Source organism: Necator americanus, chromosome V (genome assembly GCF_031761385.1).
Source record: "Necator americanus strain Aroian chromosome V, whole genome shotgun sequence".
Classification (NCBI taxonomy): Eukaryota; Metazoa; Nematoda; class Chromadorea; order Rhabditida; family Ancylostomatidae; genus Necator; species Necator americanus.
In genome coordinates this window covers 23,910,654-23,929,187 of record NC_087375.1, presented here as the reverse complement: position 1 = coordinate 23,929,187, position 18,534 = coordinate 23,910,654, and the positions used below count along the sequence as shown (strand labels likewise).

Genomic DNA, 18,534 nt, shown 5'->3' with positions numbered 1-18,534 from the left:
TGAAGTGATCCTTCCATAATATACGAAATCAAATTGGATTGATAGATGTAATATGTGGAACTTCTAAACATTACCCTGCTTAGCGATCATTGATTTTTTCATTACCAAATTTTTAAGATGGTGAACTGTCACAGAGGAGCAGTTGTTTGCGTACTTTCGGAGATCTAAGACTTAACTCTAGGCGCACCAAACAATTTCCCACATGATAATACGAACTCAGCCCAACATTCTCCGCAATTTTTAGACGCTTTTTCTGAGGTTTAGCCCTTAAAATAGTCTAACATAAGCTTCACACTTTTCTTATAAATTCAGCAATCAAGGTATTGTAGACAACATGGCAGTGGATTACAAATGAACGAATAGTATGTCTGATTAATTTAAACTAATAGTTGACGTTTTAGTGTTTTATGTGGAGTCATGCTCCAAACGATTTTTGTTTTTTTTTTTGATTTTAGGAGTATAGAAACGTTCAGGTTACTTCTATTGCTTGAGAAATTCGTGCATTGGCTTCACAGTGTTTTCTAATCAATCCAGTTGGAATGTGTAAAATGCACCTTTATACCTAGTAAAACATTGAAACGTGCGACCACATCTAGCAGTAATTCAGTGCTCCTGCATCCGGTATGAGCAAGGATGAGATGAGCACTTTGAGGGTAAAAGGAGCTTTCTGAGGTGCACTGCCTACTCGTCTGCAAATATTAGGATCTAAGTGTACTTGTGTAGAATGAAACGAGACATCTGTCACATAAGAAATATGTTTCATCCTCAAGAGGAAAAAAAAACACTACTAAATTTTCTTTTCATATAAGCATGATTTATTTGTAGTTTTTCATTCATAAAATTACGAGTTCTGCACCCGCTCCAAATAATATGATGAATCATTGCAAATACAGCAGCGCAAGCAAAAGATGCCAGCTCTTAAACTTTAGCTCGATTATTCTCACATATTGTTCTCACAAGGAGTATCCCATGATTGTTCGATATCCGCAGCTGTCTAGGAGATCGCACTTGATTCTGAGCCTTCTTCTTAATGCTAATGTTACAGAGGAGCAATCGTGGAGTTCCACATAAAGTGGAGTTTGATACGGCAAGTCTGTCAGATGCAGAATGCAGGAGGAAATCCCAGCTGGAGTGGTACGAGTTCTAGGTGGGTTAGGCCTAGACGGGGTAGGTAGTGGAAAAGAAGGCGATTCTGTCCATTTCTTCCTAATTGCCGTAAAAAACGGACCCGGAAGGTGCGTGCACAGGGCTGGCGCTCCAATAGCTCGTTGTAGAAAATAGGGGCCCGGAACGCTCGAAGCTGCCCTTTTTCACTGCAATTAGAAAGAAATGAGGGGGATTCCATTCGTTTCTGAAACCTACGATCCCGTATAGTCTGATTATCGGAAATCCATACCAGGTCAGATTCGTGTGGTGATTCCTTTGATCTTGAAGTACGCACCAAACAGAGAATGGATGATGACAGCTTCTTCACTAGATGTGCTCAGGAAGCTGCAAGGAGAATGACCTCGATTTCGATGCTCAGGAAAAGTCCATGTTACATCCGCGGAGATCAAGTGCCTGTTCCGACCTCCAAGGTTGACGAGATCAAGCTGCAAGCCTGTCTGTCTTCAATTAAGAAGTGTGGATCGAGGACCTGGGAAAGACCTTAATGGAGAAGCTTGACTACATGGAGAGAAAGCTGTTAAGATGATAGTAGGAGTACATTGGGTCAACGGTACGCAATAACGAAGAAATTTTGGCAGTAGCTGATATGATTTGCTGCATGCTGACACGTGGAAAACATCAGCGTTTTGTTCAGTGTTCAGAAGTAGTCACGTTATACTGTTCGGTTATACGTTATAAGGTTAGGTATAAGAAAATCGTGTGATCACGTTGTCCAAATTGCTTTGGTGATGCTCTCAGGCCCTGAATCGGAAAGGTCTCCTGGCCGCAAAAGGAAGTTCTGCATGGAGGTGGCAAAAGATCCGAGGGCATTTGGCGTGAATAGGATTTTCAATCGAGAAGTGACATTTTGCATGTGGCGGGGATAGACAGATTCGATACGAGCTCTACCGAAGATCGAACAAGATGGTCTTGAGTATGCTTAGGGGCGGGACACCCTGGCGAAGAATGGAGTGGAGTGGTTAGCCGCGTTAAGCGGTAGCATCTGCCCTTTGCATAACTGAAGCAGGTCTAAACACTGATAGTTAAGATTGAAAAGCGTACTGACGACTACAGCATGAAATTAGTGACCGGGAATGAGGAAGAATGCTACGATTTGTACTGCATCGATACGGAGATTAAAGATAACTCACTGGAGAACTGATGACGACTTTACCTCATAGTGATTTGTTGGCAATTTTTGGAACTGAATATTATGTGCTTCAACCGACATAGATACATAGTAAAGTTTATCGGAGAGTCAAGTGTGTGAACGAGTATGGATCTACATTAGATCATGCACTGTAACTGGGAAGAATCATTGCACATTATCTTTGCTTAAACGCAGCATGTCACGAAAGTAACTATGTTGATGTCTCTGTGGAAAGATATGGAGTTTGGGGATGTAGATTACGAGTGCAAGCGTGACTAAGCTCAATCCTATTTGATCGTCATGAAAAACGACATGAGAAACAGTGGTTGCTCCTACGAAAAACGTGAGTAGGCTGCTGAGGGGAAAAGAGCGTGTGTGTACAAAGATGTGCGTCTGAATGTACAATAGGCACGGTAATTCTTTGCCACAAAGTGAAAAAATTACTGATCTGCGTTTTTGTCGTTTTTTTCCTCATAACGCACCCCAATTTGGTTTCTATAGTTATATCTGAGCATCAATCGATTCGTAAGGGTGTGTTCTATCAAATGGATATAATTAGAACTATTGATACATACAGCTAAAATACTTTTTGAAAAATTTATCTGCGGCTACACACTAGTAAGGATGAGTCCGAGATATTCCCCCTAGGAATCCCCAAGGATATATAGTTTTTGACGTGAATATATTTTCTAAGAAATAAAATGAAAGTTACATATATGTAATCTACCTACTATTGCGAACAATTTGATATCTATGGCAGCTATAATTCCGTAGCTGTGAAGATTTTGAAAAATTGACTAAAGTAGCATGTTTCATATGCGGTTAACGAGGAGCCACCGACCGAGTCGGAGGTTTGTCCGTAATCAACAAATGAAGAATGGAAAATCTGGCGGAGGCGACGGGATTAGAGCAGAAATGCTGAAATATCTTCCTCCGTCTGTGTGAGATGACCAAGATCATCCGTTCAATGTGGATAGACGAAAGAATACCTGACTTATGAAGACACGCTATCATAATTCCCCCTCCACAAGAAGTTATCCGTCACGGACCCTAGGAATTATCGAGGAATCTCTTTGCTGCTTGTTATGTACAAGGTATTGGAGCGGATTATCCTGGATCGACTCATTAAACATCGCGAAGAAACAACGCGCGACGAGCAAGCTAACTTTCGTCCTGGCCGATCTACGATTGACCAAGTGTTTATCGTCAGGAGAGTGATCGAAATCTGGCAGCAGTATTCGGAGCCAATGCAATTCGCGTTTCTGGACTTTAAAGCCGCGTTCGACGCTCCTCACCGAGGTCTTCTCAACGGCTCCCCGCCGATACAGTACCAGGAAAGTTCGTTCGCTTGCTTGCTGACATGAACCAACGAACAACTGCTGCAGTTGGAACACCAGCTGGATGGAGCAGTGGCAGGACCCCTCCTGTTCAATTTTGCCATTGACGTCATTATGCGAAGAACAGTAGAACACTGCGAGTACGCTGACGATTTTGTTATATTTGCGGAAAGCAGTACAACTTCTGTCTTCAACATGCTGTCAACTTTGTATCGAAGCTGGCTGACCAATAGAACTTGTAGGTGAGTTCCGTTACCTGGGCTGTACACTGAAAAACAATGGCAGCTACGAGAAAGATATTCAGCAAAGATGCGCTAAGGCCACTTCTGCATTTAACTCCTTGACGAAATGCCTCCTTGACGAAATGCCCATCACAAACGGAGTCAAGCTGCGAGTCTACCTATAAGCAATTCGTCCCGTCATGTACGGAATGGAGACTTGGGAATCACCGTCTAGGGTGATGGAGAGGCTTGATTGCACGGAACGAAAGCTGCTTAGAGCCTGCTTGGCTGTTTTTGGCCTATGCCACAATGAAAAGCTCTTCGCAGAAATTGATGTGGTATACCGGCGGATGACATGTGGAAGATATCAAAATGTTGACCTCAATCGAAAACGGTTATAGAAAATCGTCCTCGAATTGTTCAAAGTTCGATTTCCGGGTGGGAGAAGCCACTTGGCCGAAAAGAGAAGTTTTTCACTGAGGTGTCATATATTAAGGAGAACGGCATATATTATTTTAACTAAAAGAGGACCCGAGGACACTCGGCGTGGATAGGCAGTTTAGTCGAGACGTAAGGTTTCGCTGAATTTGGAATAGCGACGAATGGAATGATTCAGTGCAAGCTCTCGCAGAAGAGAAGGTTGGGCAGAGATGTGTGCAAGGACGGCACACCTCGGCGAAGTTGCGGGTAATCGTGCAAGGCGATGACATCAGCCCGCCGATTAAGTCAAGTAGGTCATCATGTTTCAACTCCAGGAACGATCGAAATTAGTAGCTTAAAAATTATTTTCTTTCAAATTCTTCAAGAATAGTATTTGTGATAGGATCCCCTTGTCTTTCCCTATAGCGAAATAGGATTTTCTGTTTTTTTTACACCTGAAGCTAAAATTTCGGTATTTTACATTATTTACTGTGATTTTTGGCAGCTCGTAAATCGCTAACAAACTAGGTTTGCCTTCTTTCGGCACAACTCAATGTAGAACAGTCTTCGTCCTTCGAATTGTTCCGATTTTTCTATAATGTTTCAGCTGTGGTCACTACTGAATCTGTAAATGTTTTTTTAAGTGGAAAAGACCTACTGAATGGCGTTGATTTCAAAAAGATTGCAGAAAATCTTATTGAGATATAAATAGAGGCAAGTGGGTCCTGCAAAAATACTTTTCTTGCAGAATTTGAAGAAAATAAATAAACAGCTACGGCGCCGGAATTTTAGCTTTCTCTGAGCTTCAACAGGCTATAGGTATTACGCTGATGTTGCTAAAATGAGTTAAAAAGTTCGCTGAAGAGCTAAAACACATTTTAGTTGTTGAAATTTTCGTGCATCATGTTATGGGATAAACTACTGAACACTTTTATTAAGTCAAAACCAAGGTCGTGAAGTCTTCCAACTCTAGCTGTGGGCTTGGCAGCATTCATACTAGTTTAATTCAGGATAATGTCGAGGGCGAAATATCGGAAGGTCGTTCATTCTAACCCCGTAGTGCTCTCTCATTTTCCGTGAGCAAATTATTGACATTTAAAAAAAGGGGAGTTGGGAAAATCTTCAAAGCAAAAGCGAAAATGTTTTTTTGCACTGGAAAAAAATGGAAAGTCAGGAAAAAGTACCAAATAAGTCCACTACTAACTTTATTTTACGAAGTTTAGATTTTTAAATGGAGCTCTGAACGTGCCGAATTAGAAGAAACTCAGCGAAGAAAGACAAAACGAAGCAACAAAAATCTTTTAAAAAAAAAAAAACTATATTTTACCATCACAGAAAAAAATGTAGAAACCGAGTGCAAGTGAAGATTTTTATGCGCTTGAGAAATTCGGATTCTTGACATAGTGTCGTCAAGAAACCGTGCGTTTGCGCAGTGGACGGACTAATCCTAGCTTGTTAACGCTCTATCTACTCCTATACGGACGGTGTAGCGTAGTCGGAAAGTGGTTCCGCTGTGGCTGCGCGATAGATCGGAGGTTCGTATCTGCCCCAGTGCCAACCAAGGCTTTCAGTCCTTCGGAAAATTAAATTAATTAATTTAATTGGTGCTGGACTTGCTTGGGAGGATAAAAACACTGACTTGGCACATCGGCTGGCGTCCCGCAAGTCATTGCGCGGGCTGCACGCGCCTTCATAAAAATCAAACGAATTCTAAATTGAAGTCGAACGCGTAGACGCATCCTCATAGAGATTGATTAACGCCGTGCACTTTATGCACTTTTATGTACTCTCATGTTAGTGCGTTTCCTCAAAACCCTCACTTGGTCGGTCGCTTCCCTTCCAGTTTTTCTGCTCAGGTTGATATCTGGTGCGATGGACCCGAGCATGACGTACTAACCGAAGAAATTGAATTTGAGCGTCGCATCTGCTCGCGTTTCTTTCAAATATAGCGCTTAAAAGATGTTAGCGGCCACGAAGTTCTTCAAGCGAATTGAGATTGGCCAAAGTAAAACTTTGTTTTCAGCGCGACATCTGTTCTCTGAAAAATCGTATTGTTATGTTATTGAGGATGTAATCTTGTTCACAGTTCAGAACTCCTAATTTCCCACCAAAGTTGTGGAACATTTATATGATTACATCTATTTTAGGCCACTCATGCTTCATATAATCATTTCACAATGTGAGATTTTTAAGCAAGGCTCATCAAGGTTGACCTGAACAGTCATTTTGATCCGCAAGGACAATGACTACATTGGCACCACTTTTTTGTAGTGAACCTGATAAAATATCTATGAATCTATTCCACATCTACCTTTCGAATTGGAGGATATTAGATTAGATATTAGATTTTGATATTTGTATCGCATTGCTAAACTTTTTTTTTTGAATTTGTCATTTCACGTTAAAAAGTAGGTAGCAAGCTTCTCCTACTCTTTTTCCTGATTATGAGAGCCATAGGTGGACACCACTCAGGTGAAGATTCGAATGCGCTCTCATATTTACTTTTGGGAATTTTTTGAAGAAACTACAGCCTCATTGGTTTTTTTTTTCAGGTGGCTTCAACAATTTCCCACCACTGCGCAACTTGTTGTCTTCCTTAACTTTTGACGGAACTCGCTTATTCCTGTTTCGTTGAAGTCGTTTCCGGAGCCTCACTTTTTCCAACCTCTCTGATGTGAAACAGATGTCAGTGGCAGTTGACTCGTCGACTAAATTTTTGTCTTTTCAGTATTTGCTTTTTTTGATCTGTGGAACGCTGAAAACCAATAAAGGAAAATTTCGGTTTATAGAGGTCTTATAAAAAAAATGGAACGAACGTACGTCAAGTAATCCAAATCGGCACGGTACAATCATTTAAACATATTGAGGACAAAATGTTTTCGAATAGTATTAAGGGCTCTATTGAAGGGAGGAAATTGTTGAATTTGTTGAGTTTGGTTTCGCCCTCATTTTTCCAAGTATCGACGAAGATGAAGGTGTATCACATTATATGCTCTTCACACTCAAGAATCTTTTACAAATCTTTTCCTAACGCTATTCTCTCAAACGTAAGTGTCCGAGTTGTTAACCTGAGCAAAATTCATCCACTTATTTAAGTTCTATGAAACTTCCAGAACAAAAATTCCTTGAATTTCTAGTCAACCGCAAAGAACGGTGTTGTACGTAGTTCTGAAATTTTGAAAAGAAAAACTCTTACCTCGTACCTTCCCCTTCTTTCTTGTTTTGAACAAAGAAAACATAAGACCAACAACTCACGCGCATAGGAACTTTGGGTTCAATCAGTCCCAAACGTTTTGAACACTATTTTTTTATGTCAGAGAGTAAATTTCATTGGCGGAGCTGTCATCTTTGAATGGCAGTTGTGGTGTATTTTGGAATCTTCCTAGACTTGAGCAAGTTTTCAAGGAATAAGTTCCAACAGAAATAAGATAAACATATAACCTTCTCAAAATCATGAGTTTCTTTAGTTGACTTGGGTTGGTGACAGATCTGCAGTATAAAATTCCGTTCATGGAATTTTTATTTTTTTTCGAAGACTACAAATTCCATACAGTTCTAGAATCAAAATCTCCTTCATAAATGTAAACATTATCCTCCCGCTTTCAACATAGCATAAAACTATCTTAAGGCACATTGTTGATAATTTCGTTGTTCCATTTTGATGGTAATTTTCACTAAATGGTAATTTTATAACTGAACTTTTGGACGAACATCGATATGAATATGTTTCATTTTTTCACTGAACATGCCATAGTTTGTAATTCGCCTTATAAAATATGCATGAGGTCCTTCTGTGTCCAAAGTAATCTGTGCCAGTAACCATTTTTGAAATGGGATTTTGTTTAATTGCATAAATTAATTCTCCGTGCAGTATTTTATTTCGTGTCAGAAAAACCAAGAAAATTGGAATTGGAATTGAAAAATATTTTAATTCCATATTTTAAAGAAAAACAAAACGATTACCCACATTGCCTCGTAGTTTTTTATAGTAACATTCTCAAAACAACGCTCAAGAAAAAAATTGTAAGTCCCAGAGGTATTTATACTGACGCGTAGCCATCAACAGATCTTTGGTGACAGCCGGCTGCCAGAAATTCTAGAAGTTCCCTGGAGAATTCTATTAAGGGTGACGGATTTCTACTGCTGTCCTCATCTCGACAAATAGGGTATTAGGACGACAGATTGGATTGACGAGCATTACCAATTAGGAGTTCTCTAGCGGATAAAAAAGTGGTGTGGTTTGCTACCAACTACTCAAATGCAAATGAACTTCTAAAAATAACTCTACCGTAGATTCTTGCCGTAGAAGGAGAGAAGGGACAGCCCATGACGCAAAATTGGCTGGCAATATGCAAAATTGAGACCGATCGTTACTCGTAGTTCTGAGAAAATCCCAAATTGAGCTAACTTTTAAAGCTTCCCAGCAGGCACATTTATCTCGGTCTTGCTTTCTTTTCATGGATTTCGTAGAACGCGTGAGTTGTAGGGTTAAGTGAATTAGGCACATAAGGGGCGGTGTTGCAGCTCTTTCGGCACAGGCATTTCAAAGAATGTGAGACTTCAGTAGAAGAATGAGCGAGTGTTAAGGTTTGCGCAGAAGCCGGGCTAAGCAAAAAAGAAATTGAACAATTAGAATACCTCTGTATGTTGTGCGGAAGAACGTGATTCATTGCCAAGTGCTCAACTAGTTTAGTTAAAAAAAATCCTCTCCTTCAAAATTCTCATTGGAGCAACTGCAAGTTTCCCTTTCTTTTCATTTCAGGAGACATCCATCTTCTTTAAAAACGTGAGTGTTTCAGTCCCTTGACAATCTTCTTCTATCCAAATAGCATGTCAGTCTCCGAATTCCCTTCCGGATTTGCAAAAGTCTCAATTCGTTCAGTCAAGAAAAATTATGAATTATGAATTGCTTTGAACTGGAATCGTCTGCGATTCACTGAGCGAAAGAAGCAAAGTGAGAGAAGTGAGAACGGGAAGAACAGTTTATACAACGAAACATTTGACCGAAAATCTATGAGAAAATATAATTATTACCTCTAATAAAGCACGAGGTGAAATCTTGAGTAAAAATAGTTTGTCGTCTTCCATGTTTCATTGCATTTTGAATAAAGCCGTCAACTTTCTCCTTTATCTGAAAAGTAAACTTTTCTTAAGTTAAGTCCTTTCTCCATACATAGTGGAATGATCGAATTATTATGTAGTAATTTTCATACTAAATGCATTCAGACAGTTGCGTATACGCTACGGGCACATACGAGCACGTATAGTACTTGCATCGCTATGTCTATAGTAAAAATTACCCAGACATTGCAAAGAGGTGCTGTAGTTCAGCGCATCCCCAAACCGCAATCCAAATAGCTAAAATACGAGCTGGAATCCCTGGGAACAACACTCCATTTCGAACTGCTGGACACTGTCGACCTGGGGGTTCTCGGGTCACTCTGTTTCGACAGCAAAATGCAGCGAGACGACACTCTTTGCAGGATATGGAACAGTGACGAATGGATGGATTCTGTACGAGATCGAGAAGATCGGGCAGAGCTCAAGGAGGACAGGGAGGATTCGCTGGGCTTGGGTGCCTGCACCCGCGTCAAGCTATAATTCCAGCACGCCGATTAATCCAAGCAAGACGACGTAGCTATGCTGTGCAGAATGCTGTTATCTGCTATTCCTTAAACAACGACTACAGAAGTTCCCATATTGGCCTCCTTCCAGGATTCTAAGAGACTAATTTCCCAGAAATAGTTTCAAAAAAGCCGAACAACTCCCGCTAGTACAAGAACAAGAGATCTCGCGAATTCCAGAAAGATCTGTGTTTGCAATGTAACGTTTCCACCACAAGGGAAAGCGTGACGAAAAGAGATTATGAAGGATTCGGATTGGATTCGAGGTGAAATTCTGCTACAGAACACCTTTCTACGCCTGAACGAGTGATGAACCGCCACTCCACGTTGCGCAAGTTTCGCCTGAGCAATCCAATAGGTTTTTCTGGGAGAACAACCTGCAAAAAGAATGAGAAATGAGTATTTTGCGAACGAAAGGGATCTGCAAATTATTGTGTTTGAGTGATTTGAGAATTGAATACAACGGCTGAGAACATTGATGTTCTTGAAACAAACGAGGCACTCACTCCTCTAGTGCAAGTTCCTAAAGTGACGATGGAATAGGCTATATTTTACAAAACGTCCAACATCTAGATATAGATCCACGGCTAGCTCTCATATCAGAGGTCTGATCACTAAAATAATGGAGATCGGAAGAGTACTTTATTGAGCAAAATCTGCTATTTCTTGAATTTGAGATTTGTTGATGGAAGTTCTAAATTCAAAAAAGGTTAGCCACATTCTTTTCCATTTTTATTTATTTATTTTTTATTTTAATTCATTTTTATTTTAATTTATTTTTAGATTTTTTTAAATTATATTTTTATTGAGCTCCAAATATTTTTTGCGCTATTTTCCTGATGAAAGATAAACTTTTCATCACTGTGGTTAACAAATCTCTTACGTGAGCATCAACCTCGCGATGACAATCCTTTTCCAAAAATTCACCGCTGTTACCCTTGAACACCCGCAACAGAATCCGAATTTCACGTTTCTGACCCTAATCTCTACAGTATGTTGTCTACTGCAGTAGTCCACGTTTACGATAAATTCTGATACGTTGCTATCCACCCATTTTTTCTTATTTCCGTTCCCTGGTTTCTTCGTCATTAGCACTCACATTTGCACAATATTTCTTGATTTTAGACATGTTGTGGCTTGTTTCATTTTTAGAAGTCCCTTATGACTTTAAACTGGGTTAAAAAAAATTACTAGACTTTTGTGGAATATGTGTTTGGTATAGTAGAACTAAACGGACTAATAAGGTTTTTGAAAAACATGGATACATATATGTATATAGAAAACAAAAAACAGTATAGATGATTAACTACACACAAATACTTAGAAGTATCTGCATTTAAACAACTATATACGTTACGCATACCTATTCATATTTAGAGGTGAATGTTTTGTGTAAATGAATAAGGTTGACAAGTGCTTTAAAATAATTTTAAAAAATCTGTGTGTCAAGTCACGATTTCTGCTACTTCTCTTCTCTGTCTATTAGCAATAAATAATCTTGCATAAATAATAAATATGAATGTGTTCAACCAAGTAACTATGAAGATTTAGCTGCTTTCTGTCATAGCTGCACCCTCCTCCTTCTGTACTGCCTCAATCGAAGGCGCATCGCACTCAAATTTTGCACCATAGTTGGAGCAGACTTGTTGCACTTGGTAAGGCACATTAGAGGACTTCACACAAGCTAAGACTTTCCCTGAAATGAGCACTAGAATATTCCTGTTCTTTGCAGCAACGTTCTAGATAAATAGGAAACGAGAAGACACTTTTTGGGTTTCTCAAATGGGTAGAATTTTCACACACCGTGCTCTGTCGTTGCTGCATTCGCTGAAGCACTCATAAAAAATAACTACATACTGTTATACTGCAAATACACCGAAGAACTTTTAATTTTCTCATTCATCTCTGGACATTTTTTCGTTCAGTTTTTTTTTTCGTTTTCTTCTCTAAAGAGCTTTGTGGATAAGCGATTATTTTCTGTAGAACCATTTGTAGACGGATTTAGCTCAGTGGTTTGAAATGGCCATTAGGTTTCCACGTTCGACAGTCCAATATCACCGAAGGGCAACCAAGCCGTCTATCCATCTACAGTCAACAAACTATTACCGAGTTTTCAGGAAGGATAAGGGAACTGACTCGATTTGCGGTGGATCTCCGCATATAACGTAGGCTATCGTAAGCTAAATTCGCGTCCAAAAAATTTAATATTGTGGGATATGGGAAAGGAGAATGGCTAACGTCGAGCACTTGTGCACTATCTTTTTGATTTGCTACAAGAAACCCAATACGCCCCATTACTGCCTCGTGAGTTTATCCATTCTAATTTGAGATTTTTGACCTTCGGTCAACAAGGAGGCCAGGCAAAAGGAACGCTCCGCCCTTAATATCTCGCTGTTGTGTACATTCCCTTCTGAGCATCGCAAAAGATTTTCTGTCATCCTTGTGCGAATCAGTTCCCTGCATAAGGATTTGATCCTTTTCTTAATAATTGACTTTTTCCAAAAAAAATTATGTAAGAAACATTACTCTATGCTCTTGAAAAGTGGGAAAACGAACTTTTGAGCAACGCATGCACTTCATATCCATGAAAATCCCTTCATAATTCATATGGTATCTTCTTACTAGAGTAGGTGTAGCGAATGCGAAGAGAAGCTCCGCCGTGACTGCGCGACCGATCGCTGGTTCCGAAGCGCGCAAGTGGCAACTAAGTCTTTCACCTCTCTGGGGTCGATAAATTGGTCGCAGACTTGTTTGGGAAGATGAAAACACTGATTTGACACCGGGGTTAGCCCACGCAAGTCATTCATTTCGCATTTCATTTTATTTTATTCATTTCATTTTAGTCATTTCGCAAGTCATTGTAACATTGGCTAAAGACGCCAATGTTACATTTTCAATTGAGGTCGAACGTGCAGTTGGGTCCTCATAAAGGTTGGTCAACGACGCGCACTTTATCCTTTTTGGTGCCCACTTACTTGTTTACTCCCTGCTTCTGATTAAATTCTCTGAACTCCTACATACTGCATGCAGCCGTTGGAGAGTGCTTTGAAATAATTTTGAAATTCAAATTTATATGTCAAGTCACGATTTCTGCTACTTCTCTTCTAAAGTGAATGTTACCTCTGTCGCTATGATTACTTTCTTTTATTTATTTCAAACTATCGTCAGGTGAAAGGTATGCGACGAAGAACTTTCCTCGTATATTGAAAAATTCGCCCATTTTCAACGTCATTATTTTCTTGTTGAAGTCTAATTTTTTCAGCTTCCATCCACACCGTAATGGACTATAAAAAAAACGGGTGCATACAAAATATCGTCGGAACTTTCTGTATTGAGAGCGACAGAAGAAGTTATTTCAGAAATTTTTCTCAAAAAAAGAATTCTACAGTATGCCGGCACATTTCTTTTCACGAACTTTCAACTTATGAACAGGTTTTAAACAGATCCGCCACCATAGATGTGAAAACATGTGCATTCAGTTAATGTCATGCTTAGTTGTAGATGTAAGTTCTTCAAACCCAGTTTTGTACAGCGTAAAGTGGTCTTGAATAAGACCCACAAAACATACATTTACATTTACAAGAAGGGGTGTGCTTGTGTTGCAGCAAATCTTCTTTCCTAAAAAAAGTGAAGGAAAACCGCCCCAAGTCCTAGACATCCGTCATTTGCACGTGTTATTGTGCATCACATGCGGATGCAGCGTGCCGCTGGAAAAGGCCGTTTTGTCATTGTTATGACTAGTTTATTGCAAATCCGTTTACCAACAACACATGCGTTAAACGTGGCTACCAAAGTAAACAAAGAAAATACATGCAGCTTGCTGGTGATCTATGACTATTATATCTGCGTATTTTTGGAACGCGACTGTGCCAGAGCTCCTCATCCGAGACATCCGAGCCTTGCTGTCCTAATTAACCAATGATGTAAAGGTGTCTAAGTACAACATTTTTTAGTACGTACCTTATCCAAAGCCACATCTGCTGCCGCGTAAGGGCGTGTAGAAGAACAGTTTTCTCTGGGAAGCCAGCGAGACCCGAGTTTCTACAAAGAACTCCGCTTTTTCTTTTGTTTCTATTTTTTCTATAAGTTAGATTCCTCTTCCTTAACTTTGTACTTAGGTTACGCATAGCGCAGCTCCGTTCCTGTGGTTCAACGCATAAAATCCTTTCTATTAGAATTCCATGACCGAAAATTCCCTTGAGTAATTTCTGAAGAATTGTTCTTTTTTTTGGAAGCAAACTAAAGGTGACACTATTCCTTGCAAAACATCAAGCCACTATAAGAATCTACTATTCTCTTCCGCATCCAGTAAATGTACCATGATGAGACTGCTGGCCTTACATATCCACAGAAGAGCAAAAAATGAATGAGAATATATTTTAGAATCAAAATTTATATTTGTTCTGATTTTGATAAGTAACGAAAATACAGAACACAACATTATTTAAGAAATCGCGCAATACCTTTTTGGCGTTTTTATCCTTCAAGATCTTATCCACCACAGCTTGTCATGTATTTTTTATGGCTTATATAGAAGTGCAATGCACTTTTTTTTAGATTAAAGCAAATTGGTAAAACTACTAACTAAATCACAGTTTCAATTGAGCGCTGTTGTTTATTCATATACATATTTAACTTTTCTTTGCTTTCATTACAGATGTTAGAATTCAGGACATAATGCAGGATTCTTTTTTATTCGGCGTTATGAATCAAGATTTCAAGACATTAGTTTTTAGTTTCACTGTATAATTACATAGCATATTATGACATTTCGGAACATTCAACTTTTGACGAACTTCGTCATAATGGGATGATATATTGATTTCAATGAGCTGTACACGAGGTTGGAAATCAACTTTCGGCAAATCGCTTTTTTCAGAGCCTAAAATTAGCCATTCAATTCACAACGTAAGCGATCAGATTTCTCCAAAACTATACAGACACACTCTAAGGCTACCATTCAAGTAGCGACTGCACTAAATTCTCACTTTGGATTGGAGAAACCTAGTAGCGGCCGCTGACTGGTCGATCACGAACGCGAAAGATTCGAATGCCTCATTCAAGTCAGAAGAATACGAGATATGGTGTTGATATGAGTTACACACAATCGCTTGCAATTTCCTGGTCCACGTGAGAGATGTTCTTCCGCGCGATTTTTCTCGATGTCCTTTGCGCGAATCCTGAACGTTTCCAGATTTTCAAGCCAACATTTTAAATTCGTGCCCTAAGTCTTGAACACTTATTTCAAAATTGGAAACGTTAGTTTTTTTTATGAACGTCCTAACTATAGATTTCCGTGAATTATTTTTGCCATTGAGGTACTCTCTTATTGGACCGTACAGCAGCCGCACTGTTTCATCGAAATTCTTCGTCGCAGTTCGTGCAAGAAATTAGGTACACATGATCTCCTACAATCTTCTGCTCCACCTACGGGACAAATAATACAATAATTGATTTCTTTGATTGAGCCGGACACGAGATTGTTACTATCCTTCATTCGTGGCTAACGTTTCGGCAATATCACCTTCTTCAGAGCCTCGAAGGGTGAGATCGAATGTGATTAATCCGATCAAACGCCTTATCCGCCCAACAAAGAAAGTCCTGTGTTTACTGTGGGGTCTCATAGCTACCAGTAGAAGAGAAAGTCGTACCTTAGGATCAGCTGACTATCCTGCCACTGCTAGATACCTTTTGTGAGGTCAGTAGCGAAATCAACTAACCTTAAATGGGGCGCGAGTTCCCGCTTAGTGCGGAGCCTCCGGAGCCTTGCACGCAAAAATCGTGACCTTAACATCAAAATCTTCTCTGTTATGACGTCGCACCCTATGACCACTTAATGCAGTGGGGTCACATGATTTCCTTTTGCTGCCCAGGTGTTCTTTGATTCAATACATAGTGGTCTAGCTGTTTCTCCTATGTATTCGTTACCACACTGCAGACAGGAAACCATATTTAAGAACACATAAACTCATGTAATCACCCTCGTTGTTATCCGGACATATTTTGCACTCTGGTGTAGTGCAAATACGATTGTATAGACAATTGCGAATGACCCTTCGCCTAATCTCCACGATGGCAACAAATTCTTCAAGGTTAGCTCTCCTCAGACAAAGCCGAATGACAGCGCTAACCTCATCGGAAACAAATGGCACACTAAAGGGTACTTTCTCCACACCAGATTTGTTACGGGTTAGAGCTCTTTTTTTAATACGCCTCACAAGTTTGTAGCCGTTGTTCACCACAATTTTCCTCGCAAGTTCGATAGATCCTCGTCTTTCGTCTCCTCAGTGCAAACGGAGGTGGCCGTACGAAACATATTTCGTAATACCGACCTTTTAACTTGTGTGGGATGAGCAGAAAGAAAATGAAGTAGGCTATTCTTATTACTGGGTTTGCGGTACCACTTTGTAACGTGCGTTCTGTTTGAAATATGCACTTGGACTTTGAGAAAGGGTAACGATTCTCTTCTAGGCTTATTCCTAGTGAACTTTATATACTACGAGTGCTCATTTGGTACCTTGAAACAGCTATCCATTTCTGCTTGAGACGAAAAAACAAGAAAACAGTCTTCGATATATCGGCAATAAAGGAAGGTTCGTGTTTCCAAGATCGGTACCTCAATTTTAGGCATGAAAGCAATGCGTCGACGCCAACCGTTGTCCCATGGCAAGAGCCCTGATTTGCGCAAAGTAGTTGCCCTAAAAACAGGGCATTTGAGACATTCCCTGAGAACTACGATCATCTGAAAAGCCATACAGGTTCATTGAGGTATGGTGTTCAGTTAAAAGCTCAAAAACTGCCTGGATGGCCGGGTCGTTGGAGATGTTCGTGTACAATGCAGTAACATCGAAAGACTTACACATCAGTTATCGAAATGCGTGTTCTTTAGATGGTCCAAAAACACATATGAGTTGTTCGTAAGGTAGGCTAGCACGAATTTCAGCAGCTGCACCAACACTATTTTTAAAGGCAGCATACCACGAATCTGAGGTGGTGCGGATTTCAGGTGGAGTATTCGTGTACGGGATAGTAGATTACGGAGAGGGGTGTGGTTCCGTATATTTCTTCGTAATTGCCGTAAAAACGGCCCGGAAGATGCGGCGCCGCATAGGGCTGACGCGCTCCAGTCGAACTCCTTGCAGAAAATAGTGCGCCGGAACGCTCGAAGCCGTATCTTCCGGGCCGTTTTCTACGGCAATTACGAAGAAATGGACGGAAACTCCCTTCTTGCCATAGTCTACGACACCGTATACGAATATTCGACCGCAAATCCGTACCACTCCAGATTCGTGGGGTGATGCCTTTAAGAACCAAGCGATCTTGTCTGTGGGGCCTCCTACGCAGCTTACGATAGGTATTACCTTGAACGTTGAAGCATCTTCAGAGGCAAGCTCACTGTCAGAGTTCGGCTTGTGAGTTTTTATTAGAAGGTACAAGACAGGACACACAAGTAATTCTGTTTTAAGCGGGGTTGCGATCGAAAGTGGTAAATGCGTTGATTCTGTTCTGTAGATTCCGAGGTTTATCGAATTCGTAGATGGAGACAAATAATACAGTTTGTTGTCGTACAAGCAGCTTCGATGTAGCTGATGCTATAAATTGTACGGTAGTATTTCCACAACCGATACAGAGCTATGATGGTCTGGTGTTATTACATGATACGTAAACTACAATTTTCTTTAATCATCATTGGTATGTGTGCTGCACGTCCTCCAACCCTTCCTTTTTCACTTTACTTCTTTCATTTTGAATTCTATTCTTTTTCTGATCCTATTGTCTAATTCTATTTATAGTGTGTTCTCTTATGTCTCATCTTTTTTTCTATTTACTACCTGATCCGATTTTTGGAAAGATTGTAAGCATGGCGACTTATGAATCCTTAGATGTGATTTTACGTTTATTCTAATCAAATTGTTCTACTGCCAGTCTGAACGTCCGGCTTAAGCCGGAAAACATTCAAATGTGTCAGACTTTCTAATGTGTTAGCTTCGCTCGCCTTTATTGATAGACGAAAATTAATATTAGTGCCGTTTTCTGTGAAAATAGACTTGTGTATCTCTATCAATCTTTCTTCATCTTTCTATTATAATTGAAGGCGAAAGATTTCGTAGTCTTCTTTCTAAATGGGTAAGTTCTACATTTGGAGAACATTCAAACTTCGGCTTCAAACACTCCTTATCAATATATTACGACAAGATTTAAAATCATTACTCGAAATATGAGTTTTTCTCCTGTTTCCCCCCAACAGTTATCAAAGAATGATGTTTCGGCGTAAAATAACGTGAAAGACATCATCCTACTGATAAAGATAACGTTCTACGTCAGATCATGTATACTGTACGCTACTATTTAAGCAGCCGTTTGCGTGCATCTTTCCACCTCCTGAGGAAATCATGACACCAACTTCAGGCTAACGAAGAAGGAAATAGACACGCGTGGGAGTCATAAAGGTGAAAAGCAACGCGCTCAGTGCAACGGCTGCAACGTCCCATTAACTTCTAGCAAAATGCACACGAAATTATTGCACCCCTTTTTTTGCCTGTCTGGAGCTTCAATCCGATGCCGCGGAACCCGTCACGCTCGTTTTTATAGCTGTCTGGCGCCGGCGCTCCAATCCGACGCTGCGGGACCCGTTA

General features: G+C 40.1%; 2 protein-coding genes across 3 annotated transcripts; one reads left to right on the top strand and one right to left on the bottom strand.

Annotated features, from left to right (window-relative positions):
* Nucleotides 1-3,381: 3,381 nt before the first annotated feature.
* RB195_015001 (uncharacterized protein) lies at nt 3,382-3,660 on the top strand (the record flags this gene model as incomplete). The annotated part of the gene is made up of 1 exon (XM_064205509.1): nt 3,382-3,660. The coding sequence occupies one exon, from the start codon at nt 3,382-3,384 to the stop codon at nt 3,658-3,660; it is 279 nt and encodes a 92-aa protein (XP_064061390.1).
* Nucleotides 3,661-11,445: 7,785 nt separating this feature from the next.
* RB195_015000 (uncharacterized protein) lies at nt 11,446-16,761 on the bottom strand (the record flags this gene model as incomplete). Of its 2 annotated transcripts, XM_064205508.1 has the most annotated exons (5): nt 11,446-11,594; nt 13,709-13,805; nt 13,859-13,939; nt 16,515-16,596; nt 16,655-16,761. In XM_064205508.1, 5 exons carry the CDS (start codon nt 16,759-16,761, stop codon nt 11,446-11,448), a joined length of 516 nt encoding a protein of 171 aa, XP_064061388.1. The 2 variants fall into 2 exon arrangements, with proteins under 2 accessions (XP_064061388.1, XP_064061389.1); XM_064205507.1 differs by lacking the exon at nt 16,655-16,761 and having other exon boundaries at nt 16,515-16,640.
* Nucleotides 16,762-18,534: the final 1,773 nt, after the last annotated feature.